This window comes from Ammodytes marinus (assembly GCF_949987685.1).
Source record: "Ammodytes marinus genome assembly, chromosome: 22".
Classification (NCBI taxonomy): domain Eukaryota; kingdom Metazoa; phylum Chordata; class Actinopteri; order Uranoscopiformes; family Ammodytidae; genus Ammodytes; species Ammodytes marinus.
Window position 1 is genome coordinate 7,475,113 of NC_137226.1, and position 22,511 is coordinate 7,497,623.

The following is a 22,511-nucleotide window of genomic DNA, read 5'->3' on the forward strand; positions in this document are numbered from 1 at the left end:
TACAATTGGGCTGTTAGCCAACATATTCTCTCCTCCAGCTGCTTTTGGATGGTCTGGTGCAATTTGCAGATTTCACACACAGACTCTTGTAGGCCTAGTAATCAAGCGGGAGTCCAGCAGCATACCTGCGGGGCTGTGCTCACTGGGTCAAATCAGACAGATAATCAGAGGGAGAATGTAGCCGCTGCTGTGTGTTTATGGATGACTATCACATGTTTACTTAAGACTCGTCTCATCACCGGAGGGCAGCACGCCACCCGACCCAGACACACACACACACACACACAGGACCCCCTCACACAAGTACAACTATTGCCTCAATGATTACCCTCAAGCGCCGACTCACACATGAGAAATTGCAAAACAAGTGGAGATGGACAAGCAGGGCGTTGTGTGTCTAGCTTTTGAGTCAAGACGTAGGAATGCCACCATGTGATGATTAACTATGGTGTAAACCTTGGATGGAGCGTGGGCGTCTGCCGTCACACACACACACACACACACACACACACACACACACACACACACACACACACACACACACACACACACACACACACACACACACACACACACACACACACACACACACACACACACACACACACACACACACACACACACACACACACACACACACACACACACACACACACACACACACACACACACACACACACAGCCAGGTGCCCATCAGGAATCAGCGTTATCCGGCACGTCGTGGCTTGTGATCTCAGTCCTTAAGCATTCCTTGGGAGATTGAGAGCGCCGTGCCAGTGGTATGTTTGTGTGTGTGTGTGTGTGTGTGTGTGTGTGTGTTTGTGTGTGTGTGTGTGTGTGTGTGTGTGTGTTCATCAACCAGTGTGGATAGTTTTGCGTCATGGCATTTTATAGTGTGTTCGTAACGTTGCGTTTGTGGGTTTCACTGCGTCAGTTTGCCAAAAAATCTGATATTTACTAGTGAAATTCCTCAAACTCATCTCATATAAACCAGCGGCCAAATCAAGCAATGACTCCTCTATGATAATATGCTATATAAAGGGGTCAGTATGTAAAAATATTCCTTCAATGGATTATGATTATTTTCTTCGGATACAACAGCTGCTACTTGAATGTAAAAACTCTGATAATAAAATACTCAAAATATCACTGACAACAATGGTGTAGTCCTGCATCATGAGGATCAATTGAAACCTTCCTTATTCACAATTTGATCATTCACAATATTTGACAAAATCATTTTGGAAATTTAAAAAGGACAAAGTCGTCATTTCAACTACTTCATTATAATCTGTAAGAAAATTACAGATTTCAGTGAGAAGTAACTGCATGGTGTGTGTTGTGTGTGTGTGTGCATCTTACGTTTGCAGGAGTCGGGGGCTGTTTGCGGTCTCTGTGTGTCTCTGTAGAAGCCGCTTTTGCATTTATCACACTGGGGCCCTTCTGTGTTGTGCAGACAGTCACACACGCCTCCGCTGCGCTGCCCGGACTCACGCCACGACGTCCAGTCAAAATGGCAGCTCTCGGCGTGTCCGTTACACTTACACTCTATGGGAGGAAATCAACGTATCAGTAACCGACGACATGCGTTGACTAAAATATAGGACTAATGCTGTATATTTATTGACTCAATTCAGTTTTGCTTCACTAGGAAACTTTGTGTTTCAGCTCTGATTTTTGATCATTCTAATTGAGAAAACATTTTGAAATAGCCATTAGGGTGCCCCTCCCTTTCACTGTGTCCCTGTCAATGGACAAAACCATACAGTACCATACAGGCTGCCTTACATGCTATATAATGAGTTAGCCTCTACCTGCATCTGAAATGGTTAAATAATTTGCCTGTTTATATATTAAAAAGGAGAAGTTAGCGATATTGTTTGGTTAATATACATGAGAAATCACTCTATATTCATACAGCAATCACTTAAACAATATGCGCAGTTCATAATACAGGTCTCCCAGTCATTCAGCTTTGCGGTAATTGCCAGATACAATTTCGGGTATCCCGCTCGTTTTTATCCAATCAGGAGACGGGGCGCTATAAAGAGTTGGGTCTCTGTGCCCGTGAACGACGACTCGCTGCTCTCCATCCCGGCACTATCTGACGAAGACGGCTTTGCGTTCATGTGGTGGTGACGTATAGGGACGAGGGGACTGCTAGCTGCAGGAAGTTAGCTAAAAGGACCATATCACTTCTCCTTTAAACTTTATATGTTTTTTTTATGCCACTGATGGCGGCTGCGAAATGTAGAGAAATGGTTTGGACTCACTGCGACATTCATGCGGCGCCCCCGTCAGGCCGTCGGCGGGCTGCCACGGCCGGTCATTGTAGAGCGGAGCACAGCGCTCGCAGTGGTCACCTGCAGTGTTGTGTCTACACACACACTTCCCATGGACCTGAGAGAGAGAGAGAGAGAGGCAGAGAGTGAGGGAGTGACAGAGAGAGAGAGAGAGAACAAACTCATTAGCAAGAAGAAAAATGATAGGCAGAGGTAGAGAGAGATGAACAAAGAGGTCAATGTGATGGAAGGGGAAGTTTCCCACGTGAGGAGAAGCCTTTTGGGGCCCTACAATTATTCTAGAAATCTCTCAATTTCTCCATACTCCATCTCCATATTTTTTCTACAACTATCTGCCTTTTAAATCGTTCTCCACTTCCTCCACATTTCCTTTGATTCCCATTACTTCCTCTCTCTCTCTCACTCACTCTCTCTCTCTGTCTCTCTCTCTCTCCATCGCTCTCGTACTCCCTTGCCTGAAATTAGTGAATGGAAATTGATTGTTTGGCTTCATCACTGGAAACAAGAACGGGCCTCCGGTCTGAAAAGCCTGTGTGTGTGTGTGTGTGTGTGTGTGTGTGTGTGTGTGTGTGTGTGTGTGTGTGTGTGTGTGTGTGTGTGTGTGTGTGAGAGAAGAGTGCAAGTATGCAGCGCTCAGAGCACAATAACAATCTCCTTGTCATTCCTGTGAGCTGGAATGCCATGCATGCTGGATAATGATTGAAGGAAGGGGGGGGCAAGGCATCTGAGGAAGCTCTTTATTTGTTTGCGTTACACCGTGCAACTGTAATTTAGGACACACACACACACACACAATTATACAACGATTACAGTGCCAGACACACACACACAAATGTACACACACACACACACACACACACACACAAACAAACACACACACACACACACACACACACACACACACACACACACACACACACACACACACACACACACACACACACACACACACACACGCAACTACACATGCGATTGTGCACATAGACATCCCACGGGATGTGCGATGTCTCAGCAACTCCTAAATAGCTCTAATTCCCATACAAGCAACCTTTTATACTTTTGTATAAAATTAAACACAGGCACATGTTAAAGAGCAAAGCCAGAACAAGCATGTTCTCTGCCTGAACCGACCCCGGGTCAGTCCTGCAATGTGGATGCACACACTCACGCATGCACGCACGCACACACACACACACACACACACACACACACACACGACTGATTGAACGCCATCTCAAATCACTCTAATAAGCGGAAGCAATTGCATAAATGAGGAGCCCAGGCAAATAGGAGACCTCATGACACATATCACCAAAAATAAATTTAAGTAATTGATGAAAAAAATAGACGAGAAGCAGAAGAGTACAGGAGCGTAGGGTGGAGGGGTAGAAGCCGGCAGTAGCAGAATCAGTAGTTGGCTCCGGTCCAGACAGCTGGTATTTCAGCCCATTCACATGTTTACCATACCGTGATACGGGACAATTAACACATGTACACACTGAGAGCTGCACACACGCAAACCATGTAAGCTCGGCTGTACAGAGAGAGAGAGAGAGAGAGAGAGAGAGAGAGAGAGAGAGAGAGAGAGAGAGAGAGAGAGAGAGAGAGAGAGAGAGAGGATGGCGCAGGGCTGGACATGATGCTGAGTGCTGACATATTTGTGGAAACTGCTGATGGCTCAAAGATCCTACACTGTTAAAATCAAAAGAAATATGTGAAAACTAAAACATTTCAAGGCAACAATCAGTAGAATGTTTTGTTTTGAGGCTAATTTATCAAGCCTATGGTCTTGGGCTAACTTTCCTTTAATGAAAAATATCCATTTAGTCCATGTCTACGAAACTGGCCATTTAAGTTTAAGGAAAACTGCCTACATTTGAGCCAACTACTTATCTTTTCTTGAGATAACTTATCATTCATATATAGTAGAAATACATATACACTGTATATTATAAAAACGTCACATTTTGAGTTCTACATACTAACTTAGCCTGTAAGAATTGATGTTCCATATCTTGTAAGTAATCTCTACTTGTAGAGCACTACAATAAAGTAAAGTTCTAAAAAAAAACTTTCCCCTAGACCCAGAGAAGACATTACATAACTCTTTACACGCAGGCCGAGTCCTTTTGTGCTCTGAGTAAACAGACCTTTATGTTTAAAATCTGTGGAGTGTCCCGGTAAATAAATGAGGAAGATGTAAGTGAAAGAAATGAAAAGAAAAGAAAAGAAGGAGAGTGAGAAGGGAAAGAGAAACACACACTGTCTGACTGGACTAATTGCTGCAAACGCTCCACTGGCTGTCCCTGGATCATTATGTGTGTGTGTATGTGTGTGTGTGTGTGTGTGTGTGTGTGTGTGTGTGTGTGTGTGTGTGTGTGTGTGTGTGTGTGTGTGTGTATGTGTGTGTGTGTGTGTGTGTGTGTGTGTGTGTGCGTGCGTGTATGTGTGTGTGTTGGCTTTGTGGCTAACTAACAGACAGTGAAATCACCCTAAACCGCAAAGTGGGGACTTGAGAGGGGGCCTGGATTACAGATAAACAACAACAAAACAAACAAACATTGGTCTCTTTTCGTCTGTACGCTCGCTCACTGTGTGTGTGTGTGTGTGTGTGTGTGTGTGTGTGTGTGTGTGTGTGTGTGTGTGTGTGTGTGTGTGTGTGTGTGTGTGTGTGTGTGTGTGCAGAAATGACTCGACTTATCACGGCCACTTTCACCACTGATTACCGCGCGCACACACACACACACACACACACACACACACATACTTGAAGACTTGCAGACAAAACATTGCATGCTTAAGCACACGCCTTACAAACAGCAGACCAAACAAACAAGACACAGTGTACTACAGAGAAGAATTTAATGTTGCTTATGTTTAGTGTACTGTATATGAAGATGCCTTTGGAAGGTCAGACATATTTATGAAACATATAGGAATGTAACTAAGTACATTTACTCAAGTGCTGTACTTAAATACACCGTCAAGGTTTCTTTTACTTGTGTATTTCAATTCATGCAACTACAGTATATACTTCATCTCCACTACATTTCAATAGGCACATTTATACTTTTTTATGCTGACAGCATTAGTTTTTTATTATTCCTTACTAGTGTGCACTAAAAACTATGTATCCAGATGTTTGAAGTGGGAAAATCCCCCTTAAACCCCCCTTGGATCAGCTGGAAAAAAATAAAGCTATCATAGCTTCGTCATAAAGCTATCCTTAACCAAATACGTAGTTCTCACAGGACAGCCTCACTACAAACATATACAATGCCCTTATAGAATATTATACAAAAATGAAACCGTTTCACAAACATTTAAAAGTTCCTTGTAGGAGGTTAACATAGATGTTGCTGTTAATACCTATGTACTTTTACATTTCTAATGCACAACCTTTACTTATAGTTGAGTATTTACATTGTGTTGCATTGATGCTTATAGTAAAGGATCTGAACACTAGCTTACTTCCACCCGTGCACACACCCTTCCTGATCCCTTATCTCTGCCCTCATCTCCTGTCTTGTGCTGCTCTGCTTGTTTGGGTTTTGCCAGAAAAGTCGGCTCGGGGTCGAAACAGAGACACAAAAACAAAAACTGCTGATAGGCGGGAATAAAAGGCACTTATATAACTGCTGCGTGTGTTTACCGAACACTCCCGCATGGCACACAGCACAACCACGCTCCTATGACCTGAGGTAATGTTGTGAAGAAGCCAACCCAAATCCACAGAATACTTCTAAATGTGTAATGTGGCGAGTTAGTTGTATGATAGTTAGCACCTGAAAAGAGTAAAGGCATATTCATGAATCCAAATAAAAGATATTGTCATTTAAGTTTGATGAAGTCGGTTTAGATGATGCTCTGGTTCTTATGACACAGTAAGTATTTTTAACCTATCACGGCAGTTCTCTGCCCAAACAATCTATAAAAACATTAGCCTTGTTCGACTTGGAGCCGTCTTGCTCAGACCTGCGCAACTATGACGCGCGTCTTGCTGAGCGCACAACAAAAATGCTGCAAAAATGCTCTGCGCTCAGCAAGCCGAGCGTCATAATTGCACAGGTCTTAGCAAGACGGCGACATCTCAAACGAGGCTAATGACTGTTGCCATAGAAACAGTTTGATACGGCCACGCCCACACAGTCCTGTCAAACTCTCTAGACAGTAAAGAAAGTTTTATAATAATTATGAACATTTATTTGGATCGGATTTTTGTAAAAGCTAATTGAGACACACATTTTTGATATATTGATCTTTTACTATTCTAAAGCAGGGTTCAAGAGGCTTTTAGTATGATTCACTGTTGGTGGTCAAATCATTTTTAATGAAAAATCAACATCAGCGATTCAGTGTCATATTCACCACATATAAGCCTCATACGGATGTATTATTATTGGTATCCTGGCGTGCAGAGGGAGAGTTTTACAGCCCCCAGTTTTAGCGGATTTTCTACCCTCATAAGTAGCAAATCCTGATGAAAACAATCAGTAGAGCCACTTGGAATTTCTTGGCAAGAAAAATGAAAATAGTCCGATTTAAAAGACTTAAAGACTGTGTCCAATAAACCGGCCATCACTGGTATATCAGCAAAGAAAACACACAAATCGTCTGGCTCATTTATCACCTAAAATACCAGACATTTTCTCTGTTTTCAAATCAGTATAAAATATTAGTTTTCTTTCATCCGCTTGTCAGAACGCACATTTTTGAGGGTTTGAAAACGAAAGGACGATATGCAGAAGCGCAACAGATGATAAGCATTAAAACTTAAAGGAATAATTCAAAATGTTTGTATATTTTGATTGTTGTTGCCTCGCTCTCGGGTTCAAGAAAAGGCAACAGAAACAATTACTTTAGCTGGGCATACATTTTTGTTTAAAGAAATGGGCAAAGCTCGCTCATCGCTAGTTAGCTTAGCTTAAACACTGGTAGTCAATTGGAAGCCTTAGCCTGCATCTGCAGAAAAGTCAGAAGATAAACTTAACAAGCTCACTAAACGGTCCTGTATGCTTGTTGTGACTTGTCTATTTACCATTATAACCGTTATACATATTAAAACATTTCAAAATTGGACTTACTAATAAGACATTTCAGTACAGAAATACATTAAAAAAATGTTGAGGTAGTTGAAATTTAGTGTCCATTTGAGTCCGTATCTTGATCGCTACTCTTTCAAAACCTAGAGATATGTATCAAAATGTTTTGTTTTGTTGTGTGTTTATGTGAAGAAAATAAACATAAAACATCTAATCTTGCCATCTGAGTTTTCTCAACCCCTCAAATATTTACAATGCTAAAATCAGCCTAACAAAATAATACTACTACCAGCCAGATTGTACTGCTGTATATGTTGATGCAGTGCTTTTGTAATTGTTTATCCCATCTAAATGTCTTTGCTTATATAAGCTGCATAGGAAACTCATTGGTGACTCACTTTCCCTGTCGCTGATTGCAGCTCGGCTTCAAAGTCAATCCAGCGTTTCTGTTTGTAGAGATGGTTGTGATAGTAACCCGGCTCTAAAACACTCATGATTTATCACACCTACATTATCAATACACACACACACACACACACACACACACACACACACACACACACACACACAAAACCTTACCTAAACCTACTTCTAACCTGAACCTTAAAACATAGTGTCTTTAAAGGCCTGTCTAGAATTGAGAACCGGTCAAAATGTCCTCACTTTTCCAAATATGTCCTCACTCTTATGGTCTCTCACACACACACACACACACACACACACACACACACACACACACACACACACACACACACACACACACACACACACACACACACACACACACACACACACACACACACACACACACACACACACACACACACACACACACACACACACACACACACACACACACACACACACACACACACACACACACACACACACACACACACACACACACACACACACACACACACACACACACACACACACACACATCAACACCATCATTATGCCTCAGTCAAATCAGTATCTACATCTGTTGTTGTTGTACAAAAGGGAATGTTTATCTGACCAGACAGAGCGAAAGGTGACCCAACACACCACCCCTACTTTAGTCTGTTATTGAGACGGCTGCCAACACACACACGAACAAAAACCATTTAGTTTGTTAAGTATCAAAGGCCTTGTTACTGATTTCCTCAATAACAAGTGACCCGTGGTGGGTGTGATTACCTCATGACAATTATCCAAACAACTGACAGCTTGGAACAATGGAAAGAAATGTAAGAAATGTCAAAACAAGTGTGGCGCATTAGTATCACACGAACAGGCGTATTTACAACGGACATGTAATCACTGACAAAGAGTTTTGCTCCGAAAGCAAATCTCTTAAAATGGGTGGTGCCGAAAATTCCGATGGCTCAATTATTATTTTTTACCATTGGTCTGACAGACGGTCCGTTATCCCGAAAATACACACACTCCCTGGAGTTTTTTTACCCTTAATATTTAATGTATTTTGATGTGGCATTTAAAATAAAGCCACATATCTCTTTCTTAACTAAAACACAGATGATTTTTTTTTTTCAAATTGCACATAGAGTACAGGTAGCGGATCACGAGTAGATATTCAAAGATTTTGACATAAAGTGATTTGACCGCAAGAGTTCTTCAGAATCTCTGACTCCACCTTTAAAGATACACTTACTCGTTTGTCTATCTATTATATAGCTTTCAGCAGACTTAGTTTGTAGCTATGCAAAACAATGGACCTTGAGTTGAGATTATTTTGTCAAACTAAAACTACTACAATGTGATCATGGACAAGGACAGACTTCCACGTTTAGAAAGAGTCCAAGACATTCTAAAGTTCTATTTTTAGACCCGACCGTAAACAAATGTAACTCTAACACAGATAATGAAAAGTTGAATGGTTTGATATGGCCTTTGAGATTGGAGATTTCCTGAACAAGCCTCTATTTATTTATTTATTTTAATCTCAACTGCACAATTTGTTTCTTTTTAAGTTTTCCTTTGTATGCGACCGTGGCTCAGGTGGTTAAGCGGGTTGGCCAACGATTCAAGGGTTGGCGGTTCAATCCCCGCCCGGCCACCTGTGTCATGGTTGTTGTGTCCTTGGGCAAGACACTTCACCCACCTTGCCATGTGTGAATGTGTATGACTGCTGTATGTTTGAGGTGGTGGTTGGAGGGGCCGTAGGCGCTGAATGGCAGCCACGCTTCCGTCAGTCTGCCCCAGGGCAGCTGTGGCTACTATGGTAGTTTACCACCACCAGTATGACTGTGTGTGAACGAATTGAACCAGGAACCCTGTAAAGCGTCTTTGAGTGCCTAGGCAATAAAGCGCTATATAAAACCTATCAATTATTATTATGTACATGTAGATATGTTATATTTATACGATTTGTGTTGTTTATATTGTGAATATATATATATATATATAAAAAAAAAACCTTAGCACAATGCTAATATCTTACCACATGGTTTGTCCGGTCTCTGATTGGCTGGTATCCCGGGGTAGGAACACACTGCTCGGCGTGTCCGTTACAGAAGCAGCTTCCCTTCACTATGAGGTCATAGATGGCAAAGTGCTGTGTTGGGAGATCCTCGTCTACGGAGCCTAGGTCTTTGGCCTGGCACGGGCACGGCTGGAGTTTTAACAGTCGGATTCGGATGTTGGTCACCCTGAGCTGCTGCTGTCCCTCCAACCCAAACGGGTCCAGGGACTCCCACTTTGGCAGGGTCCGGTAGATCACCTGTGAGAGAGAGAGAGAGAGAGAGAGAGAGAGAGAGAGAGAGAGAGAGAGAGAGAGAGAGAGAGAGAGAGAGAGAGAGAGAGAGAGAGAGAGAGAGAGAGAGAGAGAGAGAGATATATGCTGTCACAATTCATAATGAGTCAACTGTTTTACTGACTGCTGTTGAATGGGTAAATGCTAAGGTGAGTTTTAATAGGGTATATAGATACAAGGGAAACCAGCAAAACTGGGCAGAAATCACATCATCACAATTCAGGTATAGCTTAACTAAGAAATACCTGAAACTAAAAGCTCTTTATCAATGCAACACCCGATTGCAAAATCAGAAGTCTTTTTAAAGAACTTAATTTGCATTAACTTGGGCTCTGGGATTAAGATTTTGAACTTGTGGCACACACACGTTTGGTTCTCCATTCAGAAACTCTAAGCCTAACCCCAGAGTTGTTTTTGTTGTGGATTTATGATTTTTACGACCTTTGGTTTATTAAACTTTTGGCTTTATGTCTTTTATCATGTTAAAAGGATAGTAAAACTCTTTATACTACAAAAGAGAAGATTGAGACGCTGTTTTCTCACTCACAGCAGCAGCACTTCATGATATATGGGGATTAGACGGGTTTATTCTGCTGCACAATTGGGTTCATTGATGTTTCCCATGTCCCTACATCTGTCATGTTAATGTGGGTTTGTTAAGGTATCATTTTGTGGACTAAACTATGACCTTACACCCCGGCGTCATTGACTACAACACCACGTGACCATTAGGGTGTCCTTTCTCTCTCTCACACACACACACACTAGCACACACACACTGTCTCTCTCTGTCTTTACCCTGGCTGGTCCCTAGATATCTTTCAAATGGAAGATCCCTTTATACGCTGCCATCCCATCGTCATGGCTACTGCTGCTGCTAGCAACAAACACCGCTGCTGTTGTTGAGGCAAAAAAAAAGTTGGTGTCTGCCCCAACTCTCACTGTGAAAGAAATGTGTGTGTTTGCAGAGTGTCCCCTTTTATCAAAGTGTGAGTTGCTGTCACTGGCTGTCATTGATATCATGGGATGAGTAGTTTGTGTGTGTTTGTGTGTGTGTGTGTGTGTGTGTGTGTGTGTGTGTGTGTGTGTGTGTGTGGGTGGGTGTTTTTGTGTTTTCTTTTAGATGGCGAGCAAAAGGCCCCCATGCGGCTCCCTCATTGGCCGGATGACTGGCTCGAGATGTGTGATGGGCGGAGCGCTATTAATTTTGCCCTGTTGTTGTGAAAAGGTCACGGGGTCGCCGCATTGTGATCCACAATTAAGAAGAAACACGACAAATAGTCCAGAGGGGCGCCGGTCCGCGGGAGAGCACGGACAGCAGTGGCCCTAGACAAAGACTGGGGGACGGAGAAGCAGCTTCACATAACTCAGGGCCGCACAAAAGGCCTCGGCGACAGCCCCGACGACACCACAGCAACACCAGCATACACACACAACCACACAGGCATGCAGCGGGCGTGGATTCCTTCACACACGAGAAAAAAATTCCAACAAGGGGTCCTCTTGGAGCTTATATTGAGCAATCATGTCTTTTAGTGTTCTTTTTTGATCTTAAAACTAGGTATTGATGTGTTAGCAAATATGCAGATGTGAGACCCAGGTTTATGTTAATCTAAGCCCCGGAGAGGGTTAAAGTCCTTCAAAGGTTTTAGGCAACCAAGCAACATGTATAAAAGGTGAAAAATATAGAAAATACAATCAAATTTGAAACATATTCAAAAGAGTATTAGTGTTCTCTCTTTTCCGTTTCACATTTCATTATGGGAAATATTTCCTGATTTAAAAGAGGACGTTATTATATATGTTTAGGGCCTTAAACCACTATGAAAATCAATGCAAATGTTTCGGGAAAAATCATTTTAACCCAAAAGCGGCTAATGGAAACCAACTTCCAAACTGAGATAGCAAACATTGAAAAATCAAGCACGTTCCAAAATATCTTCTTTCAAAATACATCCATAAGTGGCTGCTGCATTTATCACATGCTGTGCAAGTATTTCACGAGATTGGAAAGACATTCATTGAGTTTGTTTAGCCTCCTGGAAACTCACAATGTGTTTTTGTGACTATTAAACTTCACAAAACTTCATACTGACTGAAAACTCCACAGGGAGCCTTTAACTGTAATCGAATTTACAGAAACATTGTCACAAGTGCAGATTGGAAAACATCTGCTATTTTAAACTTTTCTCACTAATGTGGAATCGGAGCACCATTGCGCCAGGATATGAATCATTAGTAGAATAATTATCAACACAATACTAAAAGTGGAGACTTGAAAGCACATAGGTTAAAGGTTTTATGTGTAGTACATTTCAGGGCAAACAAGCCATGTTTAAAAAAAAAGATCCAGTGTTAATACACAGCCTAGGCTCTGTAACGGGGCATGTTGCAAGCTACTGTGGGTCCCTTTTTGTGTACATACCAGTTTATAGACACTAGGCTGTGTTTTAACATCAGTTTCACAGACAGGTAAGCGGATCGTGAGGAGAAATGCGCTGATTTTGAAAACAAGCGTTCTCCGCAATCGCCGACTCCACCTTTAAGTGGGTTCACCGAGGGCCATGTGTCCACTTCAGGCCGGAAAAATAAAAGTAAGTCTGGCTTTAATTCCATCAAAGTGCTCTGGACTGTAATCTGGTAAACAGGCACAATGGGCATTGAGAGAGACGGAGAGGGGGGGTCTAGCCAACGGTACCAACATCCATCAGAGCAACAGCACTTCCTTCCCACCAGACAGACGGAGAGTAGACTGTAATGTGTTTATCCGAAAGGGCATGGTGTGTGTGTGTGTGTGTGTGAGAGAGTGTGTGAGAGAGAGAGAATGAGTGTGTGTGTGTGTGTGTGTAATCCAGCGTGCCTCTCTCTCTTCCCTAAGGAGGTCAGTAGCTACAAGAAACACTCACATTCTTTCTTCCAGCCTGGCTGACCTCATGAATAAGACAGGAGCCACAAGCACACAGACACACACACAGACACACACAGACACACACACACACACAGACACACAGACACACACACACACACACACACACACACACACACACACACACACACACACACACACACACACACACACACACACACACACACACACACACACACACACACACACACACACACACACACACACACACACACACACACACACACACACACACACCACCTTTTCCCCACATTACAGGTGAAAACGAAGGCGCTTTCAAAGCAAGAGATGACATGCTTTTCATGGTAGAAAGCCGAGACTATCTGCTGCTTGCAATCGCTCCCAGCTACATTACAACCCCCAGTTACATTCACTGGCATCAGTTTAACCCTGGCCAACACATGCATGCAGGCAAACTTAAAGGATTTATTTACTTTTACTTTAATAGTTCTTGAGATATTGTCGATGCAGTTGCGTTTCTGGCATGTCTAGCCTTGTCTGGACCACTTTGTTAGGCCCTATGATGTAATGTTCACACTGCAAATGAGCACAAGGCTAATCGGTTTAATCCATAATATACTCAAGAATGTCCATTACAAGTAATGAAGAGTACAAGGTGAAGTCTTGAAATAACTTATTCTGTCTGAACAATGTTATATATAAAATGTACAATTATATACATTTTTAATTCAATTACAATTATTACAGAGAAAAAGCGTGAAATCTTCACATCTGCGAAGCAGAATCAGGCATCTTTTGGACTTTCTCGCTTGATAAATTATGAGATTTGAGCCCTATTTTGTTGAGTTTCTGCAGTGCTCACTCAGTGATATATTGGACAGGTGTTGAGAATTAGAATGTATACTTAAAAAACTTAAACAATGGGGCGCCCTTAGCTCAGTTGGTATGGGCGTCCCCCCCATGGGCCTCGGCCAGCAGCAGAGCCGGGTTCGATTCCAGCCCGCGGTCGTTCTCTGCATGTCACTCCCCTCTCTGCCCCATTTCAACTCTGTCTCTACACTATCAATAAAGCATAAAAATGCCAAAAAAAATCTTAAAAAAAAAAAAAAAAAAAACTTAAACAATGCATCTGGGTTCGTCCAATGCAATTGTGATGTCCAAGTCAAATAAAATCTATCTAAGTTTTACATGTATTGGGTTGTGATTTTTGTCTAAAGAAATGTGGTTTTATCAAACATTTAAGCTCCAGGTTTTCCAAGGATACTAATCAATCAATAAGCCTTGAAACTATATTACAGGTGCCTGGAATAGATGCAAGAATGGAGAACTTCATACATATACTGTAATAGCAGGTGCACATCCATGCTTATACTTTCAAACTCTAAAACAGCACACAAATGCAAACACACTCATAATACACACTGCAAAGTATAACGATTTGTCACTATCATCGCCATGCAAAACGCCACAGGCTGTTTGACTGTGTGTATACAGGTACAATCACTCTGAACAAATGAGCACAGCAACAGCTGTTGATCCGTTGGAGCTCCACACTTGACCTCTGTTACCCCTGGGTCATCCCTTCGGGGGGTTAGGGGGTGAAAGGTCTCGCTCCTACACACACAGGTGGCTCAGGCGTATACGGAAAGGAAAGGAAGCTGCTATTTTTAACACCTTCGTGCGAAAATTGTGTTAAAATAACTTTTAAAAGTCAGAGTTTTTTTCTTGTAAGTAGAGGCCCGTCCATAAACATTGATGTTCACAAGGGGTTTGTGCTGTTTTTTTCCTTCTCCTTGTTGGAAATATTCTCTTTTTACTAGGGCTGTCAAAATTAGCGTGTTAACGCAGGGTGATTAATTTCTGGAATTATCGGCATTCATTTTTTTAACACATTTAACGCATGCGCAGAATGATCCGCCCCGTGCATCCCACCGGCTCTGTACTACAGTCACTCTTAACGTTGTGGCTGACCCAGGATCAGTAGCTGCGCGCAGCCAAACATAGCAGCACGTTAGCCCGCGCCGTGTTTTAAAGTTTTAAACTGCCAACGGCCACGTCTGTGTCGGGGGCATAGATAATATATAAAATCAACTGCCGCGGGTGGCAGTTGATGTCGAAGCAACAGGAGGAGAAACATTGTCCGCTTTGTTCAGAGCCCGCGAGGACACAAACGTCTGCAGTTTTCAGAGGTGTGTGTGATCAGACATCAACATAACGTCGGCTTCCTGGCACACATGAACAGTCCCCTAGGACGTGGTCGCGCGTACAAACGCACGCACACGCACGCACGCACGCAAATTGGGAAAAGAGACCTCAGTCCGAACAGACACGGATGTGATCAACATGATGTCTAAAGTAGGCTAATCCGGAAGCTTGATGTATTTTCTTTGTTTTTTACTATTTCTTAAATGCAATTTCTAATGTCTAATCTTGATGTATATTATGCCGCTGTAAAGCAATTTGAATGGCCTTGTGTCTGATACTGTATATGCCTTGACCGGAAAGCACTTTGGGCCAACTTCTGCTGTTTTGAAATGTGCTAAAATGTCATAAAGTGACTTACTGTATAAGGTGGAGTCAGTGATTCTGGAGAACGCTTGTTGTCAAAATCACCTTTTTTCAAAATCAGTGAACATCTCCTCATGATCCGCTAACGCATTCACACACAGTAAGTACAGGTAGCGGATTGCGAGGAGATATTTACTGACTATGACCAATAATTATATTTCTCCGGAATCCCTGACTCCACCTTTAAACATACTTCCACAACATGTACAGTATACCAGGAAAACATGTGTGCATAGAAGAAACACAGCGGGAGTACATTTAGAACAATGTATGACACGGGCAGCAGCAGAATAAAGCCATAACCACTGCACTATGTCAGTAATACTTGGAGTAACCTATCAAAGAGGGCGTAAAACACACATTTCATAAGAGTGCACTGCAGGGAGTCAGGAGCAGCACCACGCTTGGCATGTGCCTCCACACACACATCTGTAGTGCAGCTCCCCACCGACACACACACACACACACACACTGCTTCAATTAAACATCAATGGACTTCAGGAAGCCCTCTCGTGCTACAGTCAAAGTACGCCCATTAAACACTCACTCATGCACGTTCACACACACACACACACACACACACACACACACACACACACACACACACACACACACACACACACACACACACACACACACACACACACACACACACACACACACACACACACACACACACACACACACACACACACACACACACACACACACACACACACACACACACACACACACACACACACACACACACACACACACACACACACACACACACACACACACACACACACCTTCCCCCACCTGGTCTCATTCGGCTCTGTGTGCTAACAACGCCGTATGACTCTTGCATGTTGCGTGACTTACTGCAGAGAGCAGTAAGTGTTTTCCAGTAGAATGGGTACAGATGTAGAGGGGGCACTAAAATTCATTTGATTAGGCAAGCAGGAGCATATGTAGCAAAGCATGATGTATATATGTAAATATACTTAATGTATTGATATATGATATGACATATCTAGTCATTCATTCATAGAAGTAGAAATAACAAAGCAGGAAACTCTCTGTGAGCCCCTCCAGCGCTGCACTGCAGGTGTGTATCCGCCCTCTTTGCACCTGCGTTAACCTACTTTCTGACTGATCCCACTGTGTGTGTGGAATGAGAGACAATGTGGAAAATCAACAAGCACTTGACACAGATCTGTTGATACAAAGCACTTCTGGCAGGTGGTCATACATTAAGAAGATAGCTTTGAGACTACGAGGAGGAATGTTCAAATGTTTATGAAACAGTCTCATTTTTCCTCTGATGATCATAAATGAACTGAAACAGCAAACTGCTATTTCTTTTGTTATTATTGATGCATTTGCTTGGGTCAGATTCCAAGCCAACTCAGACTAAACCATTCACGGCAGCCCAGGAACATCCTGTGATAATATTACCATTATTAATCTTACATTAGTCACATATAAATACATTACTTCATTGTAATGCATCCTGCCGTTTCTCTCTCTCGCTTGCGTCCTAAACAAATGCACGTGCCGCCGCCATGCGCTAGCAAAGATCTTTAGGACAGCAGGCGCTGGGGTTGTTTTGTTCAAAGGGGGCGCTAGAATCAACAAAAACAAAAGAACCTTGTTGCCTCGATTGCTGCCGGTATGCCATAGTTCGTTTTGTCTACGTTCCCTAGAAATCTGACCCGAGCAAAGGCATTAATAAAAAATATATATAAAAAATTGCGCTGTTTAGCCTAATGATGGTCTCATTTGCAGTGTGAACGGTCATTTACGATCATCAGAGGAAAAATTTCACTTTTTCATGATCATTTGAAAGTTCCTCGTAGCCTATTTAACTTGAAATCAGACATATTCCAACACACAATTTAACTGTAAGAAACACATAGTTTAAAGCTCCTTTTCTCTCACCTCTCCACGGTGGCAGGGATAGGCCCCGGAGTATTTGGAGCTGCATGTGGCCCCGTCCCGTCCCTTCCCGCCCGTCTTTCCCTCCTGCAGGCCGAAGGCGGCGCTGCAGTTGGTGGCGTAGTACTGCAGCATCTTCCACGTCCTCCCAAAGTCCTGCGAGCGCTCCAGGGTCATGGCGGCGGGCCTCGGCGATCGAAACACCACGATCAAATGCGTGAAGTAGAATTCGGCCTCCAGATCGAGTTGCACCGTCTCCGACTCCACCCCGTCCGCCGACTGCCACCAAGTGTTGGGATGACGGAACGAGGAATCGGACATAGACCCAGCCAAGTGGGACAGTAAGGGTAGGCCAGCGTTGCATTTGGCGCATTTGGCGGCGGTGCAGGCCAGGTTGACGTCAGGGTCGGAGTAAGAGCAGTAGAGTTCGGTGCCGTTGTTACCGCACACGGTTTGCGTCAGGACCCGGCGACCCAGGGCCAAGTTACCCATGCGAGGGTTACAGGCCCGCGACTCGCAGCGAGGGGCCACACCCGCACGGGACAACTCCACCGCAGACATACCTGGAGGAAAGGAGAGAGAGAGAAAAAAAAGATTTACACATCATGTACTGGCCAAATATGGGCCGAGGTGACATAACAGCTTTCTTTGAGAAAAAAACAAGAAAAAAAAAGAGTGAGAGGGTGTCAGGTGGGTATGGCAAGGTGTGGCAGTCACTATCAGCTGTCTTCACAGTTCACACAAATACTACACACTGTAACAATGAAAAAGTTAGAAAAACGTAGGCTCATTTTAACTAGACTTTTGAGGCTAAGTTTAACTGCCTACATTGGAGTCAACTCTTTTTTAGATAAATAATATGTGAGGTGTGTCTATGTGTCTCAAAATTATAAAGTATGGTGATAACAGTTGCGTTACAAATGTGAGTTTTCTTCAATGTTGTCCTTTTTACAGGGCACTTCTCCTAGTGGGATGTATCCAGGCCGACACTATTCTTCCACACATTTCTGGCTGTAGTGGACGGAATTTAACTTGTGATTCACATGGGTTATCCACACAACTCACTGATGGCAGTTTGAATGGGACTATTTATTTGGTAGGATGGAAGAAAAGAGAAATAAAGTATCTATCTTAAAGCCTTAAACCTTAAAACCAAAACTACCCTGCTTGGCTAGAGATAAGTTACCAAATTAAGATGCCAAGAGAAAGCGCAATCAAAATTCTTAAAGGACACACCTAAACTACCTTATTTCCATGCGAGCAGATCACTCTATGACCTGCACATCTAAAAATGGACCGTATCAAACAATAAAATGTCTTGTCAGTGAGCATCCAGTGACCCAATGTGACCCTGGAAATGTCCTTCTGAGCACGTTTGCAAACTGCACAGACACACCTGTATCTAAGCAATCTTAACAGTACGTCTGAGAGTGTGAGAGGGCGAGGAGTGACTGTGTGTGTGTGTGTGTGTGTGTGTGTGTGTGTGTGTGTGTGTGTGTGTGTGTGTGTGTGTGTGTGTGTGTGTGTGTGTGTCAGAGGGAAAGAGAGACAGAGCGAGAGAGTGAGAGTGAGAGAGAGTGTGTGTACATCTGTGTGAGTGTGAGTGTGAGTGTTAGTGTGAGTGTGTGTGTGTGTGTGTGTGTGTGTGTGTGTGTGTGTGTGTGTGTGTGTGTGTGTGTGCGTGCGCGTGTAGTGTACACACAGGTCAAGTGATTTCCCTCAATCGGAAATGTTATGCAAAAGGAATAATAGAGGCATTGTGCACCTGCCGTCCGGCCGCAGGCTGCAGAGCATGCATGGGACAGAGGGAGAGAGCATGCATGGGACAGAGGGAGAGAGCATGCATGGGAGGGACAGACTGTAACACACACAAAGGTTGGCAGCTCGTGGAAGGATGAGCAGTCATTCAAACGCCTTCCAGACGCTTTGAAAAAAAAACCTGCCTGGAGCTCTCTTTGCGTTTCATGTCAAAGGCCTCACACGTGCACTCATTTTAAACCTTATATAGCTTGAATAATCAATGGACTTTTTGCACTGGGGGAACTTTGACTTTTTGTCCCTTTTTACATAAGTCTGTATGTCTGAAGGAAAACTTACTGAATAACAATCTACTTCATTACTATAACATTGTGCCCGTCAATAGGATGTAAACTTAAGCCAATATTAACTAAGAGAGTAAATTGTGTTAAATGTAACTATTTGTCATTTTACAATAACTTAGAGATTATTATTATGGAAACTATTGATCTAAATGTAAATTAAAAGATACATAAAAACTCTTGTATTTTTATTTTTAATACTAATCCACCACCCAAATATGTAGCAGTGTCAGTCACATCCACCTACTGTTCTTCTCTGTCTCCTAGAGGTGAATATTGGAAATATAGAACATTCTAGAATAAACTCTGAACTTGTCACACACACGTGGGTTCATCCTGTGAGTCAGAAATCCAAGTATCATAGGCCTATGGACTCTTCCAGACAGATATTAAATTGCCTAAAAAATCTGAAGACTTCTGCACAAAGAGTGACAGTAACTCTTGCAATGGGATGTGTCATAGAAGAAGAAAAAATATATTTAAAATAAATACACTTACCTGCATCGAACAAGACGGCCAGGCTGATTACACATAAAAGCAACATATCTCCTTATGGCAGGAATAATCCCAAATAAATATATATGGGAAGAAGAGGAAGGAAAAAAACTGGAGCGGTAAAATCCACTGGAGTTATTCAAACGTGCAAACAATAAATAAATAGACTGTTAGAATCTCATCCAAAAAAACTAATGACGACAAGTGCGTAGCGTCGTAGGCTATAGATTCAAATCCAGTGATGTGGACTTTCTCTTTCACTCAGCAGCGATCCAACACGGCGATAATAACTCATGGAAGAAGAACAACAGCATGACTCCGGACGGTGTGTTGTTACGTCCCACTCAGAAAGGATGAAGAATGATGACGTAAGGTGGTGGTGAACTTGTAGTCTGTCTTGCTGTTGGTCTGGTGATGCTGGTGCTTTGGGGCCGTGAGCGTGTGTCATTTCCCCGTATTCAGAGCCCTCTCCAAGTCCGTCCACTCACTCGCACTGCCGAGGCTGATCTGTGTGTGTGAGCGCATAGGGACCGAGAGGTTGTGTGTGTGTGCGTGTGTGTGTGTGTGTGTGTGGTGACAGCGGTAGAAGCAGCTCCGCCTCCTGAGTTTTTTCGCTCTGATTTTTTTCTTTTTTTTTAAAGGAGCACTCGAACATTCCAGCTCGTGCCATGAAACCTGCTCCTCACACCGGGGGGCTCCCAACATCACAAACATGAGGGTCCCGGACTTCAAGAGGGTCCTTTTGGGAGGGGTTTAAGGAGTCCAATAATTAAGTTTATAGCAATTAAAGGTGCAGTGTGTAGAATTTTATTTGCATTTTTTCAGAAAAGACTTGGTAGAAATGGAATATATAGCCTAGTATTCGTGTGTATGTTTTAATTCAATGAGAACAGACTAACGTTGTGGAGTCAGCAATTCTGGAGAACATAGTGCGGGCAGGTAGTGGATCTTTAACCTCATTACGCGTTTTATATTGGGTTTCCACAAATGCAACAAGAAGTACAATAGAATACATAAATAAATACATTTTAACCTCATCACTTGATATTGTGGAAAGACTTTTCCTTGAAGGCCACCGTATAGCTTCTGTAAATTCTCCATACAGGTTAAGGGAGCATTACGATCTAGAATCTCCCCACTAGATGCCGATATTACACACTGTACCTTCAATCAAATACTGTTAGGTGGTTACTAGAGTAAATGTTCTTCTCTGTCATATATATCTACATTTCTGAATAATTGGCTTTGAATGGAGGAAAGAACACACACAAACAGAATGACGCGGGAAGAGCTAATGACGTAGTTATCACACCGATTGGTTGCTTTGCCTGGAACCCGGCTGCAGCCTTTTGTTGAGAACATTGCTGGTATCCATTTAGAAGGAAAAACACAGTGAAATGTGAAAGCTAAAGCCAAAAAAAACTTGGAGCTTTATTTTAGAATTCCAGGCCTATTTTTCCACATGGCTGGCGTCTTCAGTGTGCCCCCTCTCTGTGCTCAGCGACGAAGCAATTTTGTGGGAAGAAAAGTACAGTGATGTTGGTTAAAAGGTGTTCTTTCTGCTCTGGCCAGTTCATGTTCAGGCTCCACTGAACACAGCATGGCTTTGGCTTTCTCTGTCTGCTGTGTAATCGCACCATGACCTGGTTTCTGAGCCTCTGACCCGTGTCCAATAAGCACTGGGCCAGATGAAACCACCTCACCTGTTCAGTTTTTGGGGGAAGAGGGCCTTCCTACACATTGCGCAGAGAAATAAACTCTATTCTTTCTCAAAGATTTGAACCCGATGCAGTCTTGAGGGTGGAGTCAGCCATTCTGGAGAGTGCTTGTTGTCAAAATCACTTCTCAGTGAAGAAAAGACCCAGTGTTAATACACAATCTAGGCTCTCTAAACATTGTTGCTAGCTATGGTGAGCCCCCTGATTGTTTAGCTTTGTTTACATGCCAGTTTGCAGTGACTCGGCTGTGCATTAACACCAGATTTGTTTTACAAAGCACACAGTACGGACAGGTAGCGGATCGCGAGGAGATAAGCACTGATTTATTTAGTCATAAAGAGGTTTTGACGACAAGCACTCTCCAGAATCGATGATTATTTTTTATTTTTTTAAGATTACTTTTTGGCATTTTCAAGCTTTATTAGACAGTACAGAGTTGAAATGGGGAGACAGAGAGAGAGGGGGGGAGGATGACCTGCAGTAAAGGTCCACGGGTCGGGTTTGAACCTGCGACCACTGCAACGAAGGCCGGAGCCAATATGGTACCCACTCCACACCACCGGAGCACCCCGATGACTCCATCTTTAACGCTATAAGCTAAAAGAGACTGATGCTAATATCACATGCAGGTATTTTTTTTAATCATAAATCAAAGTAATTGTGACTTTATGATTGTGCTTAAAGAAAGGTCAAGTTATCACCAGAGTTATTACAAATCATC

At 42.8% G+C, this 22,511-nt stretch overlaps 1 protein-coding gene across 1 annotated transcript in view; it reads right to left on the minus strand.

Annotated features, from left to right (window-relative positions):
• Positions 1–20,569, minus strand: part of ntn4 (netrin 4) — a 35,380-nt gene extending 14,811 nt beyond the window's left edge. The window contains exons 1-5 of the mRNA XM_080051390.1: positions 20,076–20,569; positions 17,482–18,041; positions 9,792–10,070; positions 2,274–2,400; positions 1,363–1,548 (exon numbers count right to left, since the gene is read on the minus strand). Of these exons, the coding sequence (XP_079907516.1) occupies positions 1,363–1,548; positions 2,274–2,400; positions 9,792–10,070; positions 17,482–18,041; positions 20,076–20,121 (1,198 nt within the window). The 5' untranslated portion in view covers positions 20,122–20,569. The remainder of the gene's footprint in view (positions 1–1,362; positions 1,549–2,273; positions 2,401–9,791; positions 10,071–17,481; positions 18,042–20,075) is intronic.
• Between the last annotated feature and the right edge of the window lie 1,942 nt (positions 20,570–22,511).